The sequence below is a fragment of the Eptesicus fuscus genome, chromosome 3, assembly GCF_027574615.1.
Source record: "Eptesicus fuscus isolate TK198812 chromosome 3, DD_ASM_mEF_20220401, whole genome shotgun sequence".
In the NCBI taxonomy this organism is placed as follows: domain Eukaryota; kingdom Metazoa; phylum Chordata; class Mammalia; order Chiroptera; family Vespertilionidae; genus Eptesicus; species Eptesicus fuscus.
Genome location: NC_072475.1, coordinates 67903848 through 67928031, shown reverse-complemented (window position 1 = coordinate 67928031; position 24184 = coordinate 67903848). Strand labels below are relative to the sequence as shown.

Here is a 24184-nt window from a genome sequence, read left to right as displayed (position 1 = left end):
CATGTCCGGGTTGTGGGCTCAATCCTTAGTGTAGTATATGCAGGAGGCAGCTGATCAATGACTCTCTCTAATCATTGATGTTTCTATCTCTCTATCCCTCTTCACTCCTCCCTGAAATCAATAAAAATATATTTAAAATTTTTTTAAAGAATCCTGACTGGTTTTACTCAGTGGATAGAGCATCAGCCAGCAGACTGAAGGGTCCTGGGTTTGATTCTGGCCAAGGGCACATACCTAGATTGCAGGCTAAATCCCCAACTGTGTGTGGAAGGCAACCAATTGATGAGTCTCTCTCACATCAATGTTTCTCTCCATCTCTCCCCCTCTCTTCCACTCACTCTTAAAAAAAAATCAATGGAAAAATATCCTTGGGTGAGGATTAACAAAATAAAATGAAATTTAAAAATATTTGTAAAGAACTTACTTGAAACCACTTAAGTTCAACATGATATACTTAATACTTACTTTGGATTGGGCAAGTCTGGCTTTGAGGCACCTATAATCTAGCAGGATAACAAAATCATTGAAATAGTTCCTAATATTTTCTAGTACCAAACAACTAAAGTATAAAGTATCTGTCCTGTTCCTTTCAGAGGCCTAAACTTTATACTGTATTTCTGTCCCTCCCTTCCTCCACAGTCCCCTTTTCACCTGACTCACTAATAATCATAATTCAACTATCAATTTGATGTTGCAACTTTCAAAAGCTTCCTCTTATTCCCCAAGGTTGGGTTAGCAGTTTCTCTTAAAAGCTTTCTTCAAATCCTATATGTCCTCAATTATGTTACTTATCTCAGTGTTTTCTAATTTCTTGTTTATGTATCTGTATTTTTCAGGAAAATATAAATATTTTTAGCACAGTGAAGATTATTTGCCCACCTTTGTTTCCTAAAAATCTAACATTCTGCCAGGCACACAGTGAGTGTTTAATATATTATGAATGATGAATTTTTCACACACACACACACACACACACACACACACACACACACACTAGTAGCCAGGTAAGATGGCATTACGTGCCACTAACAGTGTTTTCTTTGCCTTTAAGCTAAGCCAGAAATCCCCATGATTATGGAAAATAACTCCATGGATGTCTTGGGAGAGGTGAGTCACATTAAAGCCTTTGAAAATTTATAGTATAACATGCTGAGGTGTGTCAGGTTACTTCGTTGTCCAGAATATTTTTCCAAAGGATATTACTCTTTGGCCCTCAGCCAATTAATTTCTGGTAAGGTAGAAGGGAAGCTGAATTGATTCTAGAAACCTAATGGGCATTCTTACTTTCTGACTTAGGGCTCTCAGAGTATGTGATCTGTGGTCCTGAGTCCTTATTTTTTTTCTGAAATAAAAAAAGGTCTCAATAGCTTAAATTTCTTTTTAATAAAAATTGAAGTAGGTAGTGAGGAAAAGTAGGGCAGAGAGCAGTGTGAATCCTGGTGAAAGAATGAGTTTTATGCTTAGCTGACATTTAATTTGTTCAAAGCCATTTCCTGTACCAGCTTTCCCATTGTTTTTATTTTGAAGTTAACAGGAAGAAACCTGTCCTTATGTACCCCTCAAAACCCTGGCTATTTCGGAAGCAGCAGGAGAAAGGGCAAGAGAAAGGGGAAGTAAAGTAGACCCTCTGACTTCAGTTTCCAGTAGGTAGTTCACAGCCTCTAATCACCTGGAATCTGAGCTCAGAGCTCACTTACAAGCTCTTCTCTTTGCTGGCTGTGAAGTTATTTCACATCTTTGTAGTTAGTTTTCCCACTCATATGGAGGGGATTAGATGAGTATCTGCACATTGTTGTTGTTTTTAAGAATTAAATGAAATAACCTATGAAAAATTCTTAGTATATAGTGTGGCATATATTAATTGCTCAATAAATATTATTTTGTTGTTTTGTTCATATTACTATTATGTATGTTAATCAACTATCTTGTGGCATTATGGTTTCATTCAAGCTTTTCATAACTCCAAATAAAAAATATTTTCATTAACTCTCCTATTTCCTATTACATGGGATGAGAGAAAATTATACTTATAGTCTAGTCTCTTCTAGTCCCAAGAACATTAAATTACTTATGATTTCTAGTCGTGCTGAATATCAGTCATGTAATTTGACAGTTGAATTATAGCTCTGTGGGATGGTTTTAGATGAATATATATATATATTTTCCAGAGGCCCGGTGCACGAAATTCATGCATGGGGTGGGAGGGTGTCCCTCACCCCAGCCTGCACCCTCTCTAATCTGGGACATCCCTCTCACAATCCAGGACTGCTGGCTTCCAACTGCTCACCTGCCTGCCTTCCTGATTGCCCCTAACTGCTTCTGCCTGCCAGCCTGATTACCCCCTAACCACTCCCCTGCCAGCCTGTTTGCCCCTAACTGCCCTCCCCTGCAGACCTGGTCCCCCCCAACTGCTCTCCCCTGCAGGCCTGGGTCTCCCCACAACTGCCCTTCCCTGCAGGCCCGGGTCCCCCCCAACTGCCCTTCCCTGCAGGCCCGGTCACCCCCAACTTCCCTCCTCTGCCAGCCTGGTCATCCCTAATTGCCCTCCCCTGCAGGCTTGATTGCCCTCAACTGCCCTCCCTTGCAGGCCTGGTCCCTCTCAACTGCCCTCCCCTGCTGGCCATCTTGTGGTGGCCATCTTGTGTCCACATGGGGGCAGGATCTTTGACCACATGGGGGCAGCTATCTTATGTGTTGGAGTGATGGTCAATCTGCATATTACTCTTTTATTAGATAGGATATATATTACCCAAGTATTTGTGTCTTTTGCTGACTTTATGTATTAGTCTTAGATCATTGCTATTGAAGTTCTGAGCATATAGAAAAAATATTTTAAATTATTCTTTCACAATTAATTCCCAATTTTATCAGTGGACTTCATTTCATTAATTTAAATGAAACCAATAATCTAGTGGTATAATATTTGGTAGGTATTTTGTTTCTTATAAGGATTTCTTGTAGGTTTTTGGTGCCAGTGTTTATAGTTAATATTACTCAATTAGATATGTAACCATAAAATTAGACCCAAAAATTCCAATTTTTTAAAAAAGGACTCTTTGTCTTACATGTTATCAAATTTCCTCTTCTGTACCAAGCTTGCCTAGGTGCTGAGAGGGAAAATAGGAGACCTTACTTCCTGGGGAATTAGTGAATAAACTCTCACCAAATCCATCTAACCAGCTACAGGACATGGCTTGTCTGTGGATCTTTTAACATCTTGCCAAACATTAATGATTCCTCTCTCTGATATTCTTATTATCCCCATTGTATTTTCAATAAGTTATGAACTCTATAAAACCCTTTCACATGCTTTCATCATGAGATGCTCCCAACAAACCTCAAAAAAAGGTAGGGTATCTGTCATTTTACAGATGAGAAATTGAGGCCTGGAGAGTCTGAACAACTGGCTGAGTCACTACTAAAGGACCAAGCTGGGATGAGAATTTAGCATGCCCATATCCAGGCCAGGTGGTACAGCGAAAGGAATCAGCTCCAGGGGCTGGTAGAACTACTGTCAAATCCTAATTAGACCACTTACTAACTACATATCCTCACCAAGTAGTTAACCCCCATGAGTCTCAGCCAACTCACCAGGGTTCTTAGGTGAATTAAATTTATGCACAGTAATGAAGTACATGGCACACTGTAAATGTCTCAGGAATATTTCTTTCCTCCCCAGTATTTATCATTCACTCACTCTCTTTCACCCATTCCTTCCTCTGCATTTATATTCATAAATCTACTATGTGATTGAGACAGTGTGGGATAATGAAAAAATGGAACATAGATTGTGGAACCTGATAGACCTGGGTTGAATTCTTATCCATCACTTATTGACTCTGGACCCTGGAATCTCAGTTCCTTAGCTTCCTCATCATTGATCCGAACCTCACAAGGGTGAAGTATGGATCAAATGGGAGAACATATGCATAGCACCTGCCATCTGGCTACCATAGGTGTTGGGCAGTGGTACTTTTCTATGCCCTCCCTTCATTCCTTATAAATTATCTCTAAGTCAATATGAACATATTAAATGCCTACTATGTGCTACATATTACTACACACGCAGCACTCAGTATTAGAGCAATGGGCATTTGGTCAGTTGTGAGTAGTGTTTTCCAGCGTTACTAAAGTTATAAAGCTTATGGTTAATTTAGTTTTCCTATAAGATAGAAAAGTTCCCAAATTATTGTAACAATGATGCCTCTCAGGCTTAGACAGGCCAGAGGTGTCCAAGTGTCACACCTGTGATGGCATGTTCTTGTGTGTTCCTGAGAGGGAGGTTTCACCAGCGTTCCAATATGGCATGGAGCCTCCCTTCGTAGCTGAGATGGAAAAGGGACCTTCAGCTTCAACTTCAGGACCCCACCATGTAGCCGATTTTTACATCAGAGCAAAAGATGCTGAGCCAATGAGCCCCTCAGCCCAGAGCCCCTGGCCCTCTACACCCAGCTCCGGTGACAGAGCAAAAGAAGGCACTAGAGAGATGCATGAAAATTCCAGAGCTGACTCAACAGTGCAGTCTCTCCGCAAGCCGCATGTCTCTCCTTAGGCCTGTGCTTTATACTTGAACTCAGTCATCTCCATAGGTCCTGTTCTTGTCACTCTTCACCTTTGTTATGTTTGACAAAATTTAGGGGGGGAAATATAAAGAAAACTACTGAATATGAAACATAGGAAACAAAAGCAGTTGAGCTTAAACATGCCTAAGGAAGAAAAGAATAATAAGAACCATATAAAACAGACACCATAACCTAAAAACACATATCAGAAAGGAAAGCTCTAGTTGCTGTTTACAGAATTTGATATTTTGTTTATTTAATTTTGGTTTTGTAAAAGTCCGAATCTTTGGGGATTTCTTGACCTTCCTAAGAAACATTCCGTGTGTGTGTGTGTGTGTGTGTGTATGTGTGTGTGTGTGTGTGTGTGTGTGTGTGTGTGTGATTAGGTATTGAGGCTTTTTTTCTTTTTTTCTAGCATATTGTGGCACAGTAAGTCTCTGAGTCCAAATGTCTGGTCATCAGACTGCCAGCCACCATCATCCTTGCAGGGGTGAGGGCCTGAGCTTTCACTACACCTGGGGAAGGCCTCAGAGGGCAACCATACCCCGTGGGGAAACCACATGGGAAGTGAAATCTTTAACATTAGTCAGGTTTGTAGGGGGTGGGGGGGGGGGGGATAAAGGGATTTATAGGACTGCATTACAGCCTGGGTTTTTCACAAGCCTGGTGTTTGAACTCGTGTTTGTTCCACAAGGATCATAGGGAAGATGGATCTGGTTGCTAGAGCTGCTGGTGGAGTCTAAGAACAAGCAGTAAGAGGGAGCCATGTAGGTGAGGACTGAACAAGGCAAGACACCATTATTATATGAGGATCTTGTCCACTGTCGGGAAGCACAGTGCCCATAGAGTGCTTAGACTACCTACAAGATGATGAAATGCTATTATCTTTATCTCCTCTTATCTTTTCCAGCTTTCACCATTCTGTTTTCCCTATTCCCAGCCCAGTTAAAAATATATATATAGGTTCTAGAGGGATCATCCAAAGCAACAGTCAGCTCTAGCTCAAAGACCAGAGTAATTTCCCACCTTGATTTTATTCTATTCCTGAGTTAACATTTTAGGCATATCTTTAGCAACACAGGGAATTTTTCTCTTCCTATGGACTATTAGTCACCCTTTTTTCAAAACATCTCTGAAAATTTAATGATGAAGAGTTTTAAAAACTCTGAGAACAATGGATGGATATGCAGTTAGCATTTCAGAGGTAGGAATAAAATCCAAAACTTACTGCTCAAATGCAGTGCTCTGTGTGTTCTGTGGAAAGAAAATAAAAGCAACTGAACTCATTAAAATTGACCTCAGAATTTAACAAAATGTTCTCTGTCCTTCACTGTCCCAGACAGCCATGGTCTCTTTTATCTTTCTGTGGTGAATTTCGCCTAGGGAGCTGTCTCTCTTCTCTTATCTTTTCATGTGTCTTTATCCCTTTTTCTTTCGTTTTAACTTTTCTGCCTCTGGTCTATATTTTTCTATTTACCTATCTCTCTATCATTTTCTTTTTCTTTTTGGGTTTCTTTCATCTCTTCTTCACTAACTCCTTCTCCCTTAACAGACCTTAATATGAGACCAGATTACATTTTTAACTATTTATGAATACATTTTCTTAATCCTCACCTGATGGTATTTTTCCATTTATTTTTAGAGAGAGTGGAAAGGATGAGGAGAGATACAGAGAGAGAAAAATTGATGTGAGAGAGACACATTGATTAGTTGCCTCCTGCACGTGCCACAACCAGGGCGTGGGATTGAGCCTACAACCACAGTATGTGCCCTTGACCAGAATCAAACCCTGGATTCTTTAGTTCACGGCCCAATGCTCTATCCACTGAGCAAAACTGGCTAGGGCTATGTCCTCTATTCTTAATATTTAATTCAAATGAGTTATAAAGTCTTTCATTCTGTCTGCACTAATTATGCATTAATCACTTCTGTGTTAAGTTCTTGAAAAGACAAGATTCAGACAGATTAGAGTGATGGAACAGCTTTAATATAAGCAGGTGTCACAGCACTGCCACAGTGGGAGAAAGGTATACATCAGAAGGGTCTGGAGACCTCAGGCTCAAGCTTCTTTGTCCTTCCACTGCTCAGTTCCACCGAACAAGCTTTGTATCCAGTTCTCAAATCACCACCAGCTGCATGCAAACTCCTCGGCCCCAGGAAGCCCAGCTCAGCTCCTGGTGGGGCCTCTTACAGGGAGCTGGCCAGGCAGACACGTTCCAGCTACCCGACCAACCTCAACTGTCAAAGCCTCCAGCTTTACCAAAACCAAGTGCTAGGCATACATCCCAGTATTTTCCCTCATCAGTGCTGACAGGCTGGTACACTGTGACCCAGAACAACTCACAGACCCATGGTGTGACACAACCTCTATATTTAGTTAGTGTATTTTAAAGTTTTAATCAGTACAGCACTAGGAATCCCATGGTTAAACATTTGGTTAATTCAGAACTTGCTGATATTAACACATAGCATGCACGTTTTCTCTTAAAAGCAAAATCCCACTAGATTGCCTTGCTATATATTTAAGCTGGAACTAAAATGGCTCTTTGCTAGGAATCTAAAGTCAGTGTTTTCAGAACAGATTTCCCCAAGCCCGGTTTAAACAAAATGGAAGGGGTGAGCTGCTTCCAGCTGGTCTGTCTCCCTCTGGCGGGCCTCCCTCTCGGCCCTCCCCTTCCATTTCATCTCCAGGATGGCCCTTTCCACCTCCTCCACAGCTCGCTCTCTCCTTTCCACAGCCCTCTCCCGCCATTCCACTGCCCTCTCCCTCCTGAGAAGGTCCTTTTCTCTTTGGCTGGCCCATAAAGCCAGGGCCCCCACCTGCTCCAGGAGCCTGGCCCACTCGCCCTCGATGCCCATGGGGATCTGAGGCCCTTGGCCCCTCGGGTCCTGGCGCTGTCCTGCCTGACCATGGCCACCCTTCTCCAGTTCCTCCCTGTGCATGCTCTTCAGGTGCTTCCACAGGGCTGTGGTGCCCACGTTAACCCCGGGGCCACGGCTCACCTGCCTGCCACATAAGCGGCAAGTGGCGAATTGGTTGGGGTGGTGCCCAGCACGAGCAGGGGCCAGATGGAAATACTCCCAGGCCTCAGAAAACCGGGTCCCCTTGTTGTGGGGCACTGGGGTTGGCATGGCACTCACAAAAGGGCCAACCAGTTCTCCCATCTCATGGATCTCCTCCTCCTCCTTCATCAGTAACTCCCCTTTTGCTGTCATCCTGGTTCTCTCCTCCTCCTCCTCTTCCCGCCTCATACTGTCTCCTCTTCTACAGCTTTCCTTGAGCTAAAAGTCTCTGTTGAACCACAACCAAGGCTAACTGTGTACCTGGAAAGGAACTGTGGCAACTCTTGGGGTTTCACAGTAATGATCAAAGGCTGGCCACACCTAGTTGGGGTGATGTTTTCTCCTTTTGCTTCACTGGCGAGTCAGGGTGAGTCAGAGCCAAGCAAAATGGCCTCTGAGGCTTCCCTGCACATTCCCTCTGTGCCCCGGATGTGCTGATCCCTCCTTGGCAAAGCCAGAGTCAAAGCAAATTAGAGCAACAATTGCAAAGCTCTTCAGTCCACTCAGTGTTCTCCATCTACATCCACCATGCCACGGAGTCTTTGAATGTTGAAAATTTTAGGATTTCTCCCGGCTGCTTCCACTGTCTCTGTGCTCCTAGATCCTGTAAATTGTGTTTGGAGGTAGGATGAACAGCCTCAATGTCCAGGCTGGTCAGGATGCCCAAGCTGGGCCTTCCCAGGTCTCTCTCAGTGTGGGTAGCAGCAAGCAAGGATAGATGCTGAAGTGAGAGAGACTTATGCTTCCCAGACACTGTGGCAACAAGCAGTCAGCGGCTACAACGCCTGCCAGGGTCTGGGTAATAAAGTCAGTTCATCCCTCCAGAGTCCTCTGGGGCCAGGATTCTAAGAAATCCGGACATCAGGCTTAGCTGTTTTCAGCGGGAGGAACTGGCAGGCACGGAGGAGGAACAAGCGGAACCTCTCCACAGGCTCAGTGTCGCCTGGTGGTCCTGGGCAAGCAGCTCAGCACGCTCCACCTTCCCGGCACCATCACCTGCAAAGCCAACAGCTGATAAGACCTTCCTGACAGCAGCTTACTCCAGATGTTTCGCTTATTTACTACATTTTAAGGGTTTTAAAAAATGAAAATCATATTACATTTTAAAAGCAGCCTGACCTCTGATTCCTTATTTGGGTCCTTTCTGAAGGGAATGAGAGCCTTATTCGTCAAGCTTTGCAACCCCCAACAGTTGGGCAACACCCACCAGCCACAAGTGGTTACTTACAGGTACCAGAGGCCCTGGTCTTGTCTCCAGTGGCTCCCGTGCAGGGTGAGTGCTCTGTGTGCCTTGAATAGTTAGTTATTAGCTGACTCCTGCCCCAGAGGAGGTACCTCCAGTTCCTGTTCCCTCCTACTTTCAGAGGAGCCTTGTTCCCAAATGGGTGTGTCCCTGCCTGTGGGTTTTTCTGCAACACAGACACAAATGCAAACTTTTTCTCCGCCCCTTCCAGCACTAAAAAGATGTTCCTGGCAAATGTCATGTAGTATAAGAGCAAATCCAGCACCTACACGTCCTAGTTCCGTTTCCAGATGACTAGATCATCTAGCTTTCAAGCCAAGGAGATTTAAGGGAAAGGGGTGAATGTGGGCAGAAGCCACATGCCTCAAGGGCATCTGTGGTTCCAAATATTTTGCCCAATTGTCAGACCAAGAGTCTCAATTTGGTTTAGAAACTATAGATGTAAATTCAGTAAGTAAAAAGCCAAAGAACTTACAGGAAAGGGAAGATTAAATAAAAGAAAACACCCCAGTTCAAATAAATATAGCCAACTGAGAAAAAAATTTGGATTTGTTTTTTATTATATTACTAGAAGCCCGGTGCACGAAATTCGTGCAGGGCGGGGGGTTGTCCCTCAGCCCAGCCTGTACCCTCTCCAATCTGGGACCCCTGGAGGGATGTAAACGGGCAGTCGGACATCCCTCTCACAATCCAGGACTGCTGGCTCCCAACTGCTTGCCTGCCTGCCTTCCTGATTGCCCCTAATCGCTTCTGCCTACCAGCCTGATCACCCCTAACCACTCCGCTGCCAGCCTGGTTGATGCCTAACTGCTCCCCTGCCAGCCTGTTTGTCCCCAACTTCCCTCCTCTGCCGGCCTGGTCACCCCTAACTGCCCTCTCCTGCAGGGTTGATCACCTCCAACTGCCCTCCCTTGCAAGCCTGGTCCCTCTCAACTGCCCTCCCTTACAGGCCTGGTCCCTCACAACTGCCTTCCCTTGCAGGCCGGGTGCCTCCCAACTGCCCTCTCCTGCTGGCCATCTTGTGGTGGCCATCTTGTGTCCACATGGGGGCAGGATCTTTGACCACATGGGGGCAGCTATATTGTGTGTTGCAGTGATGATCAACCTGTTTATTACTCTTTTATTAGATAGGATAGAGGCCTGGTGCACGGGTGGGGGCCAGCTGGTTTGCCCTGAATGGTGTCCCAGATCAGGGTGGGGTTCCCTTGGGGCGTGGGGCGGCCTGAGCGAGGGGCCTGTGGTGGTTTGCAGGCCAGCCACGCCCCCTGGAAACCCAAGCAGAGGCCCTGGTATCTGGAATTTATTTTCCTTCTACAATTGAAACTTTGTAGCCTGGAGCGGAGCCAAGCCTGCTGCTCCCTCCGGGGCGGCAGCCATTTCTGTGGCAGTTAATTCACCTTCTATAATTGAAACTTTGTAGCCTTAAGCAGAGGCCTGAGCCTGGCCAGGGTGTGTGGAAAGCTTTGCTTCCCCTGTTGCCGCTGGCAACCCTGGCCTGCTCTCTCAAGCTCCATTCTGCCGCCATTTGTTTGAATTTGTTTACCTTCTATAATTGAAACTTTGTAGCTTGAGTGGAGGCTTAGGCCTGCAATGGCTATCAGAAAGCTTGGCTTGCTCTGTTACCTGGGAAACCTTGCTCTCTGTGGCTGTAGCCATCTTGGATGGGGTTAATTTGCATACTCGCCCTGATTGGCTGGTGGGCGTGGCTTGGCTGGTGGGTATGGCTTATGTAGCGGAGTGATGGTTAATTTGCATATTACCATTTTATTAGAGAGGATGTAACTAGAATTGGAAAAGTGGAAATGTGATTAGCTCCTTCTCTCAATTTGAGTAGAATAAAAGGATAATCACAATTTAAGCAAAAAATACATTTTCATACATATTATAAACTAGTAGCCCGTTTGCACGAAGATTCGTGCAATAGACCTTCATTCACCTGGCTGCCTGCACCAGTTTTCTGCCGGCACCGGGGACCCAGGCCTTGGCTGTGGCCACTGCCTTCTGCCTTCTTTCAGGGTCGGGGCTTGGCCCAGGCGGTGGCCTTGGGTTCGGCCGCACCCAGCGTCCCTGCTACCGATCGCAGGAGCCGACCCCCAGTGGTTTCCTGCGATCGGTGCAGGCTCCCCGCTGGTGCCCAAGGCCGGGAAAGCCTGGGGCGGCTTTCCCGGCCTTGGGCTCCACCACACCCCAATGTCCCTGCAATGGTTTCCTGGTGGGCGTGGTTGGTGGGCGTGGCTTGGGCGTAGCAAAGGTGCAGTCAATTTGCATATTTGTCTATTATAAGATAAGATAAGTGAATATACATATATAAATTTAAGAAGAAAATCTGCCAAGAAGAAACAGGAAGAAAATAATTGAGTTATAGGAAAAAGATAGAAATAGGCAGAGTAAAAAAATAGAGCCTGAGAGTAAAATTTCAAATGAAAAGGAAGGGGGTGAGGGTGGGGAGGAAGACTCCAGATAGGAATGAAGAGTTGGTAAAGACATAGGGAATTTTTTTTTAAGGTGTTTTTTTCTAGATTAAAAAGCTAACTTTTCAAAGTGATTCTTTGCAAAGCCCTTTGGAAAAGATTTTGTCCAAATTTAGGGAAACTAACTGACAAATGGTCACCATTTCAGTATTTCATCTGTGGAATAAGGAAACAGTCAGTCTTATAGCCAGATTTAGATCTATTTCTCCTGACTCCTCAATCCCATAATGCTCCAACCATCCACTGGCTTCCCTCTGCTTCCAGGACAATGTTCTCAGCTCACACCTGGCCTAGGGACCCATTCCATCCGCCCAGCTTTGTGAATTCCCCACTACTTTCCAACAGAGACCACTTGTAGCCTGGGCTCATCTCTTCTCTGTCCACAAAATTCAACTTTGTTCTTTAAGCTACTTTCAGATTTCACTCTTCTCTGAATTCCTACAGAAATTTCCAAATACATTTGGCACTTTTTACACAATTCTTTGTGCTAGTGCTCACTTATTCCAGGTGGACTTAGAATAATGTGTTGGGGAAATCAATGATTTGTCTTGTCTCACGGAGGCAACAGGCACACAAAGAGTGAGCGAATGATTTAATTTAGAGTAGAGGAACAGGTCTCTGTGTGTGCTTGCATGTGTGTGCATGTAGACTTTTGTGCATATTTACTTATTTTTTAAAATTTAACATGTGTGTGTTTTTTTTCTTATTCATTTGGACCAAGTAGAAGTTTCTAAATAAAGACAGTTCTGTTTGCTCAGGAAACCATATCTGCTCATGTTTCCTAAGATATTCGACTTCAACTTCAACTACTTTAGTCTACTGTTTTAGAGAGCCTGGGAGAAGTTTTAGGACAAGAACTATATTACTAAACAAAATTTTGGGACACAGTCTGGAGGTGGTATAGAATATTTGAAGTCTACATCATTCCATAAAATCTGAATTCAGAGAATCCACAAGAGTAAATCTTTAAACATTTTTTTTAAGTTGACAAGAAATTTTTTTTCAGTGAGATAGTACCTTTAAAAAATAATGGAACCACCACTTGTTACTGATATTACCATATCATTGACTTTTTATGGGTTAACTGAGCATGGAGGAAATGAATCATAAGAGTGGTTAAAGGTATCCTATATAATAAAGAGCTAATATGCAAATGGTCATCACGCCCTCACATTGTCATGCCCTCATGCCATCATACCTTAACTGCTCAGACACTCAACACTGGGGAGAGAGGAATGGGGATCAGCCAGGCACAAATGAGCTCGCAATAGAGAGGAATGGGGACCAGCCAGGCTGCAGCCCAGGAGAGGGACAAGCTGCATGCCCTGCGATCCCGGGTGCCACTGGCTGCGCCTGTGCCTGCGGCCCAGGAGAGGGACAAGCTATCCGCCCTGCGGTCCCAAACGCCTGAGCCCAGGTGAAGCCGCCTACCCACAGTCCCCTGTGGCTGTGGTCGGCCCAGGTGAAGCCGGCTTGGGTCCTGGGTGCTTGTGGCCAGCCAGAGGGAGGGAAGCCCGGGTCCCAGGTGCCTGTGACTGGCAGGAGGAGGGAATCCTGGGTCCTGAGTGTGGGGTGAGGCAGAGATGGTTAGGGATGATCAGACCAATAGGGGAGCAGTAAGGGGTGATCAGGTCGGTAGGGAAGCAGTTAGGGGCCATCAGGCAGGTAGGCAGAGGTGGTTAGGGGCGATCAGGCAGGCAGGCAGGCGAGCAGTTAGGAGCCAGCGGTCCTGGATTGCGAAAGGCAGTTGGACATCCCCTGAGGTGTCCCGGATTGGAGAGGGTGCAGGCCAGGCTGAGGGACCTCTCCCCCCCATGCATACATCATAGAGATAATCATCAACCTTTGGCATTTTATTGGATTAAATAAACTGAATTTTTTTTTTCTTTACTTAACAGGAATATATTTTAGGGGACCTATTTTACTTTTGATTTTTTAAAATATATTTTATTGATTTTTTACAGAGAGGAAGGGAGAGGGATAGAGGGTTAGAAACATCGATGAGAGAGAAACATCCATCAGCTGCCTCCTGCACACCCCCTACTGGGGATGTGTCCGCAGCCAAGGTACATGCCCTTGACCGAAATCGAACCTGGGACCCTTTAGTCTGCAGGCCGATGCTCTATCCACTGAGCCAAACCAGTTAGGGCTACTTTTAATTTTTTTAGGACAGAAAGTGAAGCAATTTCACAGATCTGCATTCTTGCCACTGCATGTATCCCCACTGTCAAGTGTTGAATGAGTGGGAAAATGGGAGTTGCAATGTTTGATCCTGGCCATCTTGGATACACAACAGATAGATTCCCCTGAAAGTTTTACATATTTCCTTGAGATTTTTGTAGTGACATACTGAGGTATGCTACACTGCACCACAGTAGGATCTCACCAGAGAAATGTAACTTAGTATGTTTAAATTTGGTTTCTCAACTCTGTAGAAGGTCCAGACTCTTTGGGGCTAACTAGTCTGTGGGGAAATTGGCACGCCGAGCATCACATACAGCTAATGGTTCTTTATTAATTAACTAGTATATTCATCAGTTGGGAAATATTTGAGAACTAAAAACAAGGGCTGGTAATATGTAAAACTACACACATCTCATGATGAGAAAGCAAGTAATTATAAATCGAATTATTATTTTTCAGTATCTCAGATAAAATAATGAGGATCCAATAAGTCTTATTGGATATTTTCACCAAGCTATTGAAGAAACCACCATCTGACAAAGAACACAGTGTTGAAAATAAAACATAACTAATCCTATCTCTAAACTTTCTAGTTTTGTGACATAAACAACCTGTTCTTCTATTTCTCTCTTATTTCAATACAATGTGTTTTACCAGGAGATATTTCGGACTGGGATTGAAGTAATACAGGTCCCAATTTGTGCTATCAACTACATCCCATACCCTTTAGCTAGTCTGTGATTCTGTGCCTTGGTTTTCCCACCTGTCAAGTGACAATAATAAGGTGTATCTTTCCTACCCTATAGTATTAAGATAATAAAATGAAAATGAATTAGGAAAACTCTCTACAAGTCAAAAGTGAGATATTTATAGTAAAGGGTTGTTGTGGCCACTGCTACAAATAACATTTTATATTGTGCCTCGCTCAGCACGGCCAGGGGTGAACCCGAGGGGGGGCGGTGAAGGATTAAAGAAGACAGACAAGAGAATAAAGCTGGGGCTAGGTGGGACACTGCTCTCCAATGGAGAGACAGTGCCACAGCCTGCAAGCCGAGTCTTTATTTTATAGCCAGATTCCATGAGGCAAAGTAAGGGCGTGGTCAAGATATTTACAATGTTCTCGAAGGTTTTGAATCTACTCAATTACATGCACCTGAACTCTATCAAGTTTTGTTTTGGCAGCACTTGCTACACCTCCTGCAGCCTACATCACTCTGCCACCTGGGACCACAGGTTCAGACCATAAGGTCCAGCTTACAATTATAGCCTTTGGCTTTGCCCTTCAAGCTGGGACTTGGACGTGGCTTTTCCACGAGAGGACTGTGCCCTCTCATTAGTCTGAGGCTTGAACCTGTCCAAACCCTGTAGCCACTCTCTACATTATATTATTTGGGAAATGGAAATAACCAAAGGTAGCATTTATTCTCACAGAATATTCTTCTCTGGCTTCTGCCTGTTATAGCTTCTTCCTTCTATCTTTTCATTTCCACTTACTACTATTTTATTCTGCCTGTGCAGAGCTGTGATTTTCCTTTTATAAAACCAATAATCCAGATTTGCAACACCAGTATTGTCCTGGATTCTAGCTATTAATTTATAACATCTTTATAAAGAGAAATTCTATTTGTAGTTCAAATTTTCACACAACCTCTTAAAACATGGCATTGTTAAAAGTGGAGAAAATGTTTTCTGCCAATTTGCCTTTTGTGAGGGTTAGTGGAGATGTAAGGGGTATTCCTTTCTTCTGAACTTGCAAATAATTCTTCCTGTGTCTTGTATTTACACCCAGAGAACATTTACCTGCTCACTGAGGAATGTATTTCCTACAGCAAATCTCACATGGTTTATAGAGAGAAGTTTTCCTCAAGGTGAAAGAGAAGGTAAGGAAATCATTCAATGGAAATGGGTTTGGAAAAGAAAGAAAACAAAGAACAATAGAAATCGAGGTTGCTTAAGTTTATCTTGGCATTTAAGGACAATTCCCATTCCAAGGAAAACAGGATCTTGCCCATTAAATGCCACTTTTTGATACTCATCTGGCTCCTCCAAGAGGATGGGGGTATCATTTCCCAGGATGTGAGAAATACACTTGACTTCATCAACTTATATATAAACACTAATGTTTTATTTCACTGTGGGTAAAAGCAGAACTCTTAGATGAGGGCAAAACGTTTAATTCAACATACATTTATTAATAATTTCATATAGTTCAATTAACTTAGTACCACTGCTTTAAGTCAATAAATGAATGATTTCTACATTTTCTTGTAAGGACCTGGGTGGAGTGGGGAGCAGGGTGGGGAGGGTACTGGAGGAAGTGCACATAGAGAACTTGGCTCCGTGACAAGGAACATGCTCACCTGGAGGATTATAAGTTCCTGGGGCAGGAACACACATTGAAATAAGCTCAGGTGAGACTACACAAAGCCATATTTTTCACAGGTGATAAACATGACCACCTTAGCTAGAATAATCCCAGCCATCCCTGCCTGGCACAATAACCTTTCTCCTGAGTCATTTCTCCTCAAAGTGCAACATATTTTCAACAGTAACCGAATCACACAGAACTTACTGCATTATTTTTTTTTAAATAATGAACTTAAAACTTGGTGTTCATGAATCATTGTGTTAATGCACTCGATTCATTTTGAAACTACTATTGGTTTTGTTATTAGTTTCCTTTAAAAACAGTTCATCCACCATAATGACAGGATGCAATCCTGATAATATCTGTTAAATGTCATTATAGATATGTTCTTCTGTTAAATAAGCCCTGTTTGATGTGTCCATTATGTTACTTCAAACTAAAGGGGTTGGTTTGCCTACACTCATCAAAGCCCAATAAGATGTGAACAGTAGTTTGCAGCAAAGAAAGTACAGTAAAGGTTTATTTAAGGAATTGGCACCAAGCCCAGAGGCATAGGTGAGTCAGTACTCTGAGACCTGGCTCTCCAATCGCCTCTGGGTGATAGTTTAATTATATAGGGGGGGGAGGGAATTATTAGTTAAAGTGGCTAAGGGAGTTGGGGTCCTGGGCTCTACTGATTTCCTCAGAGCCAAAGCAAAGGGAGGAGTTGATCACTGCGTCAGGTCCCGATGTTGGCCATGGCGTCGTCTTGTCTGATTTCATGAGGATGTGGTTGGTAGTGGTAGGGTTGTTCCGCTTTCATGGGCCTGGGGTTGAAACATAACTGAGATCAAGATGTTATCTTCAGTTTGGCAGAAACTCTGCTCTCATGGTTGACAGACCTGAGGCTTTGTTCTTGAGACAGAAGTCTGATGCTGACCAGAACCTAACGTCCTAAGGGCTTAATGATTAAAGAGTGGACGTGCAGTATGTGCACAGGTAGAAGGATCTGGTTGAAAGGAGGCAAGTGAGTCATAGCAACATTAGGTTGGACAAGGCTAGCTTGGATTAAGGAGAAAATTATATTAGAGAAATGAAGTTCCTGTGCAGTTATAATGACACTCCCAACCATAAGGCCGGACGGTGGTTGGTCAGAGTTCTACCAGCATATAACTACATTTGGTTATGAGTTTGGCCAAAAATAACTTCAGAACTAGCATGTAGAGCCTTTAATGTAAAGACGCTGTGAGAATTCAGAAAGTTATGGCCTATGATGACAGACAGTTTTACATGAAATCCCTGCTGCCGTGTGTGCTGTTTGGAAGTTGGACTAACAGAGGCAGTTAAACAGGGTTCTATTTCTAAAGAAGACTCACAGGACCCAACATGACAGTGGTTATAAATCTGCAGCTTATTGCAGGAAAAGGATACAATAAGCAACACCATTAAAGTAAAGATATGCATCACATGTACATTTGCAACAAGGGGCCCAGTGCGGTTGGGTGTGGGCTCCTTTGTCCTCCCTCCGTAAGGGGGACTGGGGAAGGGGAACCACTGAGATGGCACAGAGCACCTCAGAGTCTCAGCTGAGGTCATTTTATGGTTTCCTGATCACTTAGGCATATTCCTGCTGTATATCCAGATTCCGCAGCAGAGCCCTCGAATTCCCCTGGGCCCTGGTTACAAACCAAACAATCCTCTTAATCAATACATTTCACATCTCGACCATGGACCAATGCCATGCAGCAACCTCAGCAAACAGTTGCAGGTAATTCTGTGCCTGCTGGAACATACCCTCACTGCCCAGATACTGCCATTGGACACCTTTAGACTCTCCTTTACCATAAACCAAACTGTCTCCAGCCAGGCCTTGGCATCACTGTATGGCTCATGCCGGCAATGTTAGTGACTAACCTTGCTCTTATTCGTCTTGTAGAAATATACATTGCAAATGAAGAAAGAAAAGACAAAAGTGGATTTTTGAATGTAAAGTCTGTTTTCACAAGGGTGTATGGCAATGAACCAGCCCAATCAAACAACCTGACCATATGGTGTATGGCTCAGACTCCAGTGCCTGGAAATAAAGTGTGGAATATCTCATCTGAAAAGATCACTTTTTCCTTGGGTGAGTAGTCTGTTTAATAAGGTAAAAAGGGGTTGCAAAGACTGCCATAAATTCAGAGGATTTCTAATTGGAACAAATAGAATACTCATTATTTCCATGATATTTTAATCTCACTACACAACTCAAAATTATTAAATATCAAAGTAGCAAGCATTTTTTGACAAATGGGATCCTACTGAAAAAAATATTCTTTAAATAAAAAGCTGACTCAAGAATGTTTTCAAGAATTTCAGGTGAATACAGAACATTTTTTTCCAAATTCCATTAATAATAACTCTTAACTAACTGGCATTAACACTTCTAGATTAATGATCAATAGAGATGATCATTTAGCATTTTAAAAAATCCAAAAATTCCTTCTGGATTGCAAAAAACATTCAAATACATATAGCACATGTATGTATATAAATACTTTAAGGATAGGGAATGTATCTTGCTTTAGTACCCCTGACTTTGAAGCACAGAGTCTGGCACAAAGAAGATTTTTATGACTAAATTGATATGTAGGATCACTCTACATATTTCAACAGTTGACTAACTAGATCAAATAATGAAGATTTTACCACATAAAAGAGATAAACAAATGTTTCAACAAACACTGTAACACTGTGACAACAGATCACCTATAAAAAAATAGAAATTTGTAATGACAACCATCAAATACACATATATATATCTAGGAGCCCATTGCAGGAAGATTCTTGCAAGTGGCTGCCATGGCCACACGCGCCACCCACCCCGTCCCACCCGTCACTGCCGCCACCGCTGTCACCCGGCCCCGTCCCGCCCGCCGCCACCCCGCCCGCTGCTGCTGCCGCCCGCACTTTCCCTCCGGCAGCCGCCTTGCTTTCCACTTTCCCTCCCTCTTCCTTCTATGCTGTCTTCAGTCTTCACTCTTCCCTCCCTCAGCGTATGCAAATTAACTGCCATCTTTGTTGGATTAATTTGCATACTCACTCTGATTGGCTGTGGGCATAGCGAAGGTATGGTCAATTAGCATTTTTCTCTTTTATTAGTGTAGATAGTAAAGTAATGCCTATAAAACTTAAATAGATTTGCAAGTCATTAATAAACTCTGCAGGACTATTAACATCTTTACCACCTTCCTGTTTTCAGAGGTATTGTAGTCTATAACATACTCATCAAAACCAGAATAATTGATGAGGGAAAGAGTTTCCCTTTGCTTCAGGCCATGGTCTGCATCTTGGGTCCTTCCCAGTCCTGTCTCAAATGCAGGTGGTTGGTTCCTGGGATCCTTGGAACAGCAAAGGTATGCAGATAGCTCAGTGCGGGTCCACTCCCCAATATTCAGAAACAAGTGCCTATTTGATACTGGGACAGTAGCACCATTCCCATCCCTCCTATAACTCTCTCTCTCTCTCTCTCTCTCTCTCTCTCTCTCTCTCTCTCTCTCTCTCTCTCTCCATATACCATATATATATCCATATTCAACTTTGCCTAATTCTTTCAAAAATAAATACACCTTCTTTGCCAAAGAAGGCTGGGTATAGTTAGGGTGCAGTCTTGGAACATTAAAGATAATTAAAGGTAACTGGTTCTCACATCGTTTTACCAATAGCTTTGGCAGAACCTAATGACATGAACTAGAGACCAAACAACCTCAAATTCCAAAGAGAACCTTATTTCTGTCATAGACATATGTTTAAAAATACAATATTTTGTGATGTGAAAACTGTGCTTGTGTTTTTGTTCAAAGACTATTTTTTCGAGCAGTTTTAGCTTTGCAGCAAAAAAAGAGAAGTACAGAGATTTACTGTATACACTCCCCAACCCCCCACACACACACACACATGCATATTCTCCCTCATTATCAATATCACATACCAGAATGTGCATTTGGTACAATTGGAAAACCTACATTGACACATCATAATTATCCAAAGTCCATAGCTTATTTTAGGGTTAATTCTTGGTGTTGTGCATTTGGACAAATGTATAATAATATTTACCCATAATTATAGTATCATACACAGTCGTTTCACTGCCCTAAAAATCCTCTGTACTTCACCTATTCATCCCTGTCCTCCTACACCCAACCCCTGGCAAATACTGAGCTCTTTTTACTATCTCTATAGATTTGCTGTTTTGGAATGTTTTATTAAAATCATACAGTATGTAGCCTTTTCAGATTACCTTCTTTCATTTAGTAATATGCACTTAGGTTTCCTCCAAGTCTTTTCATGGCTTGATAGCTCAATTTTTTATTTTAACACTGAATACTATTCCGTTGTATGCATGTACCACATTCACCTACTAAAGGACATCTTGGTGGCTTCCAAGTTTTGGCAACTATGCATAAAGCTACCATAAACATTCGTGTGCAGATTTCTATGCCATCATGAGTTTTAGACTACTTTATTATATACCAAAGAACACAATTGCTGGATGGTATGGTAAAAATGTGTTTAGTTTTGTAAGAAACCACCAAACTGTCTTCCAAAGTAGTTGTATCTTTTTGCATTCCCACCAGCAATGAATAAGAGTTACCGTTGCTCCCCATCGTCATCTGTGATTGGTGTCAGTGTTCTAGCTTTTGGTCATTCTGTAGAGATATCTCATTGTTGTTTTAATTTCCATTTCTCTGGTTACATGTGATATGAAGCACATTTTCATATGCTTATTTGATATCTGTATATCTCCCTTGGTTCAGTGTCTGTTAAAGATTTGGCCCCATTTTTTTAATCAAATAGTTTGTTTTCTTAATGTTGAGTTTTAAGAGTTCTTTGTATATGTTTTGCATAACAGTCCTTTGTCAGATGTGTCTCTTGCAAATATTTTTCTCCCAGTCTGTAGTGTATCTTCTCATTCTCTTGAATTATATTTATTTTTAAGATTAGAAAATAACTAATAGTTTTTTTGTTAATCCTTGCCGGAGGATATTTTTCCATTGACTTTTAGTGAGAGTGAAAGAGAGGAGGAAAGACAGAGAGAAACATCGATGTAAGAGAAACACATCGATTGGTCAGGGTCCGGGCCAGGGAGGAGCCTGCAACCGAGGTACATACCCTTGACCAGAATCAAACCCAGGACGCTTTGGTCCACAGGCCAATGCTCTATCCACTAAGCAAAACCGGCTAGGGCAAAAATAATGAATATTTCAAGGTAATAAGGAAGAACATTCATTCTGATACCCAAAGCACATGATAATTCCAATATTATAGGAGAGCCCTGGATCTAATATAACTTTAGGATCTGAGCAGATGGTTATTTTTAAAATTTTATAATGAATTTTTATCCTTTGTGATAAAATATGAAAGACAATAAATTTTGAAGATTCCAGCTTCCCCAAATTATAGCTAGTATTCTGGTCACAATCTGACATACATCTTTGTGAATGATTTAGAAGATGCAGTTGAGACTCCATAAAATAATGTCATCACTTTATCATATTTTTCTATTTGTTATAGTTCTTAAACACTTCCAAACATGCTTTCTCTGTCTGTAGTGGTACCACTGGATGCCATATGAACACTGGAGTTAACTTCTCATGATTTGTCCAAGAGTCATTGCCATATCAAGCTATTATTGTTGACAGATAGTAAGATGAAAATACAAAAGAAAAATCTGTTGTCGCTGAGTGCTAAAGCAGAGAAATTCTGGAACCATTACAGAACAGAAAAGAGATTAGTGAGAGGAGACCAGTTTCTGCTGCATTTTATTCCCAGGGAAGAGTAACAATGTTAGAAGGCTGCAAGATAACAAGGTCTAAGGTGCTCTCTTCTCACCTACCCCTGTCTCCCAGGAAGTTCAAATGCTCAGTGACTCTTACTGTAGAAAACTCAGAAAGGGAATGGGTCAGGGTGGGGGTGATTGGCAGCTCATTGAGCACTTATTTGAGTACCAGAGCCTGTAGACTCTTGTAATTCAACAGTATATTTTTTTAAAAAAGAATAATTTTCCAAAAATATCCTCTCCTGCTGGCCTAGCCTATTGGTATGTCTACTATTGTAGCAATGCGGAGTCCAGTTTTTGGCTTATACAAAGTGTGTTTTGTTTTATTGAGGTGGAGGGGATGTTTTGTTTTGCTCAGTGTGAATACCCCAGGGGGAGGGTAATATCTTGGCTGTCATCAGCCTTGACTGAGATTTGTTTATTAAATGGATTTCCAACTGTAACTGTTAAGGTCAAGATTAGAATGAGAGTTAAGGATTAATGGTCCTGTGAGTGTGTGTGAGTGTGCATGTGTTTTTTGGGATGTGAAGAGAGAATTAAAACGGGATATGTCAATAATGGGACGAGAGAACCATTGAATATTGAGGTGGGATGTGCCAGACAAATACTTTCTGTTATGTCCCTCATACAATAAAGGACTTTAATTTAAATACAAATCACGTAGGATCTTGTTAAAAATGCAGACTCTGATTCAGTAAATCAAGGGGGTGGGCCTGCGATTCTGCATTTCCATTAAGTTTCTACGAGAAGTCACGAACCACATTTTGAGAAGCATGGTCCTAGCATGCTCTGGAGTTCACTTCTGGGTGGAATAGCTAAGGGCTGATTCAAGCTCCAAGGAAGCCCTAAAACTCACCCAGACACATGGTCATTGCTGCCCACCGCTGGTCCTGAGGGCCCTGACAGGCCTGCTGCAGAGTGGACACACTTGGAAACAAAGTGAGTTGCTTTTGGCCAGTAGCTCAACCCCTGACAACATGATGGTCTGAAAACGGGCTGACATGTGTTTGCTAAATTCTGCATTTGAGTTTCAGAAAATAATTTTTCCCTGTTAGGTTTTAGCTGCTCCTTTTTATACTCCTGAGTTTTGTTTTGACTGAGGCAGAGTTTCGACTTTGCAGGCCAATCTGAAACCAGAAGGATATTGATGGCCTCAAGTTTCATGTTGAAAGCTCTGCATCCCTTTTGTCAGAGGGGGAGGAGTTCCTGGGAGACTGGGGTAGGTGGGGGAGGGAGCACCTCAGACACTTATCTTGCAGCCTACCAACATTGTTACTCTTATTAAAGGCAACAAAAACTGCTCTCCTCTTACTAAGTCTCTTTTCTGCTCTCTAATATTCCCAGAATTTCTCTGCTTTAGCGCTGAGACAACAGATTTTTCTTATATGGATAATACATAAACACATGGGCATGGCTGTGTTCCAATAAACTCTGTTTGCAAACACAGGCAATGAGTGAGATTTGACATGTGAGCCACAGTGTGGCAACCTCTGTTCTAATCAATCCACAGAGAAAAACACCTCCACATCATATTTCCAGGTGTGTGCTCCGACTGATTAAGGTTATCCCTTTGGAAGATAAGGCTTATGATGCACCCGTAGTCAGCTCTGTACTTAAAGCTGGTCTTCTTCCTTCCAATGTTAAGAGGGAATTTGTAGGCACTTGCATAAAATACAAAAATGCAAAGTGAGGAACAAAATAATTACTTCTTTTGCCGAAACCGGTTTGGCTCAGTGGATAGAGCGTCGGTCTGCGGACTGAAGGGTCCCAGGTTCGATTCCGGTCAAGGGCATGTACTTTGGTTGTGGGCACATCCCCGGTAGGGGGTGTGCAAGAGGCAGCTGGTCGATGTTTCTCTCTCATTGATGTTTCTAGCTCTCTGTCCCTCTCCTTTCCTCTCTGTAAAAAATCAATAAAATATAAAATAATAATAATAATAATAATTACTTCTTTTGATGGCATGCCTAATAAGTAATAAGGCCTTTGCAGGGTAAACTCTGAACACATCATAAAGCTCCTTAGGCTTCTATAAGTTTGAGGAAGGGCATCCCAGGAGGTTGGGGTGATAAAGTGTTAGGAGCAGCATGCACAAAGATCAAGCACTCAGAGAGCATATTGTGTTTAGGAGACGGGGCTGAGCTACCACCTGCGGGATGGAGAATGTGATCTGAGAGAGATGTAAAAGATGATAGGCAGCATCAGGAAATGAAGTCGGGGATGTGACAGGGGGCCAAATCATGATCAAATGTGTACCTCATGCTAAGAGGTCCATCTTGTTTGGGATGGCATGTGGAGAAGAAGATGGTCATTCTACTAACCTATTCATATACTCTCCATATAACTACCCTCTCCCACCTCCGCAGAGATTAATAACAAGGAATCATTTGTATGATAGCAAATCAGAGCCAGCTGTTAGTGCCACCTACAGCCAATAGCGGTAACAACATTAGCACCAATAAAAATAAAACATAGATTCATCTAGATGACAGTAAGAAA

General features: G+C 42.7%; 2 protein-coding genes across 3 annotated transcripts in view; one reads left to right on the top strand and one right to left on the bottom strand.

Moving 5' to 3' along the window:
* The window catches only part of CD96 (CD96 molecule), a 99467-nt gene that overhangs the window by 30229 nt on the left and 45054 nt on the right, over positions 1-24184 (top strand). For both annotated transcript variants that reach the window (XM_028153251.2, XM_008146686.3), the window contains exons 5-7: positions 1052-1107; positions 15313-15403; positions 17807-17995. In XM_028153251.2, coding sequence (XP_028009052.2) covers positions 1052-1107; positions 15313-15403; positions 17807-17995 — 336 coding nt within the window. The remainder of the gene's footprint in view (positions 1-1051; positions 1108-15312; positions 15404-17806; positions 17996-24184) is intronic.
* On the bottom strand, positions 6570-8514 carry ZBED2 (zinc finger BED-type containing 2). Its single transcript, XM_028153253.2, has one exon. It carries the CDS (start codon positions 7812-7814, stop codon positions 7161-7163), a length of 654 nt encoding a protein of 217 aa, XP_028009054.2. The 5' UTR covers positions 7815-8514; the 3' UTR covers positions 6570-7160.

What these genes read in the sequence shown, in the direction of transcription:
- ZBED2 (XM_028153253.2), bottom strand. Translation starts at nt 7,814, where the DNA reads ATGAGGCGGGAAGAGGAGGAGGAGGAGAGAACCAGGATGACAGCAAAA.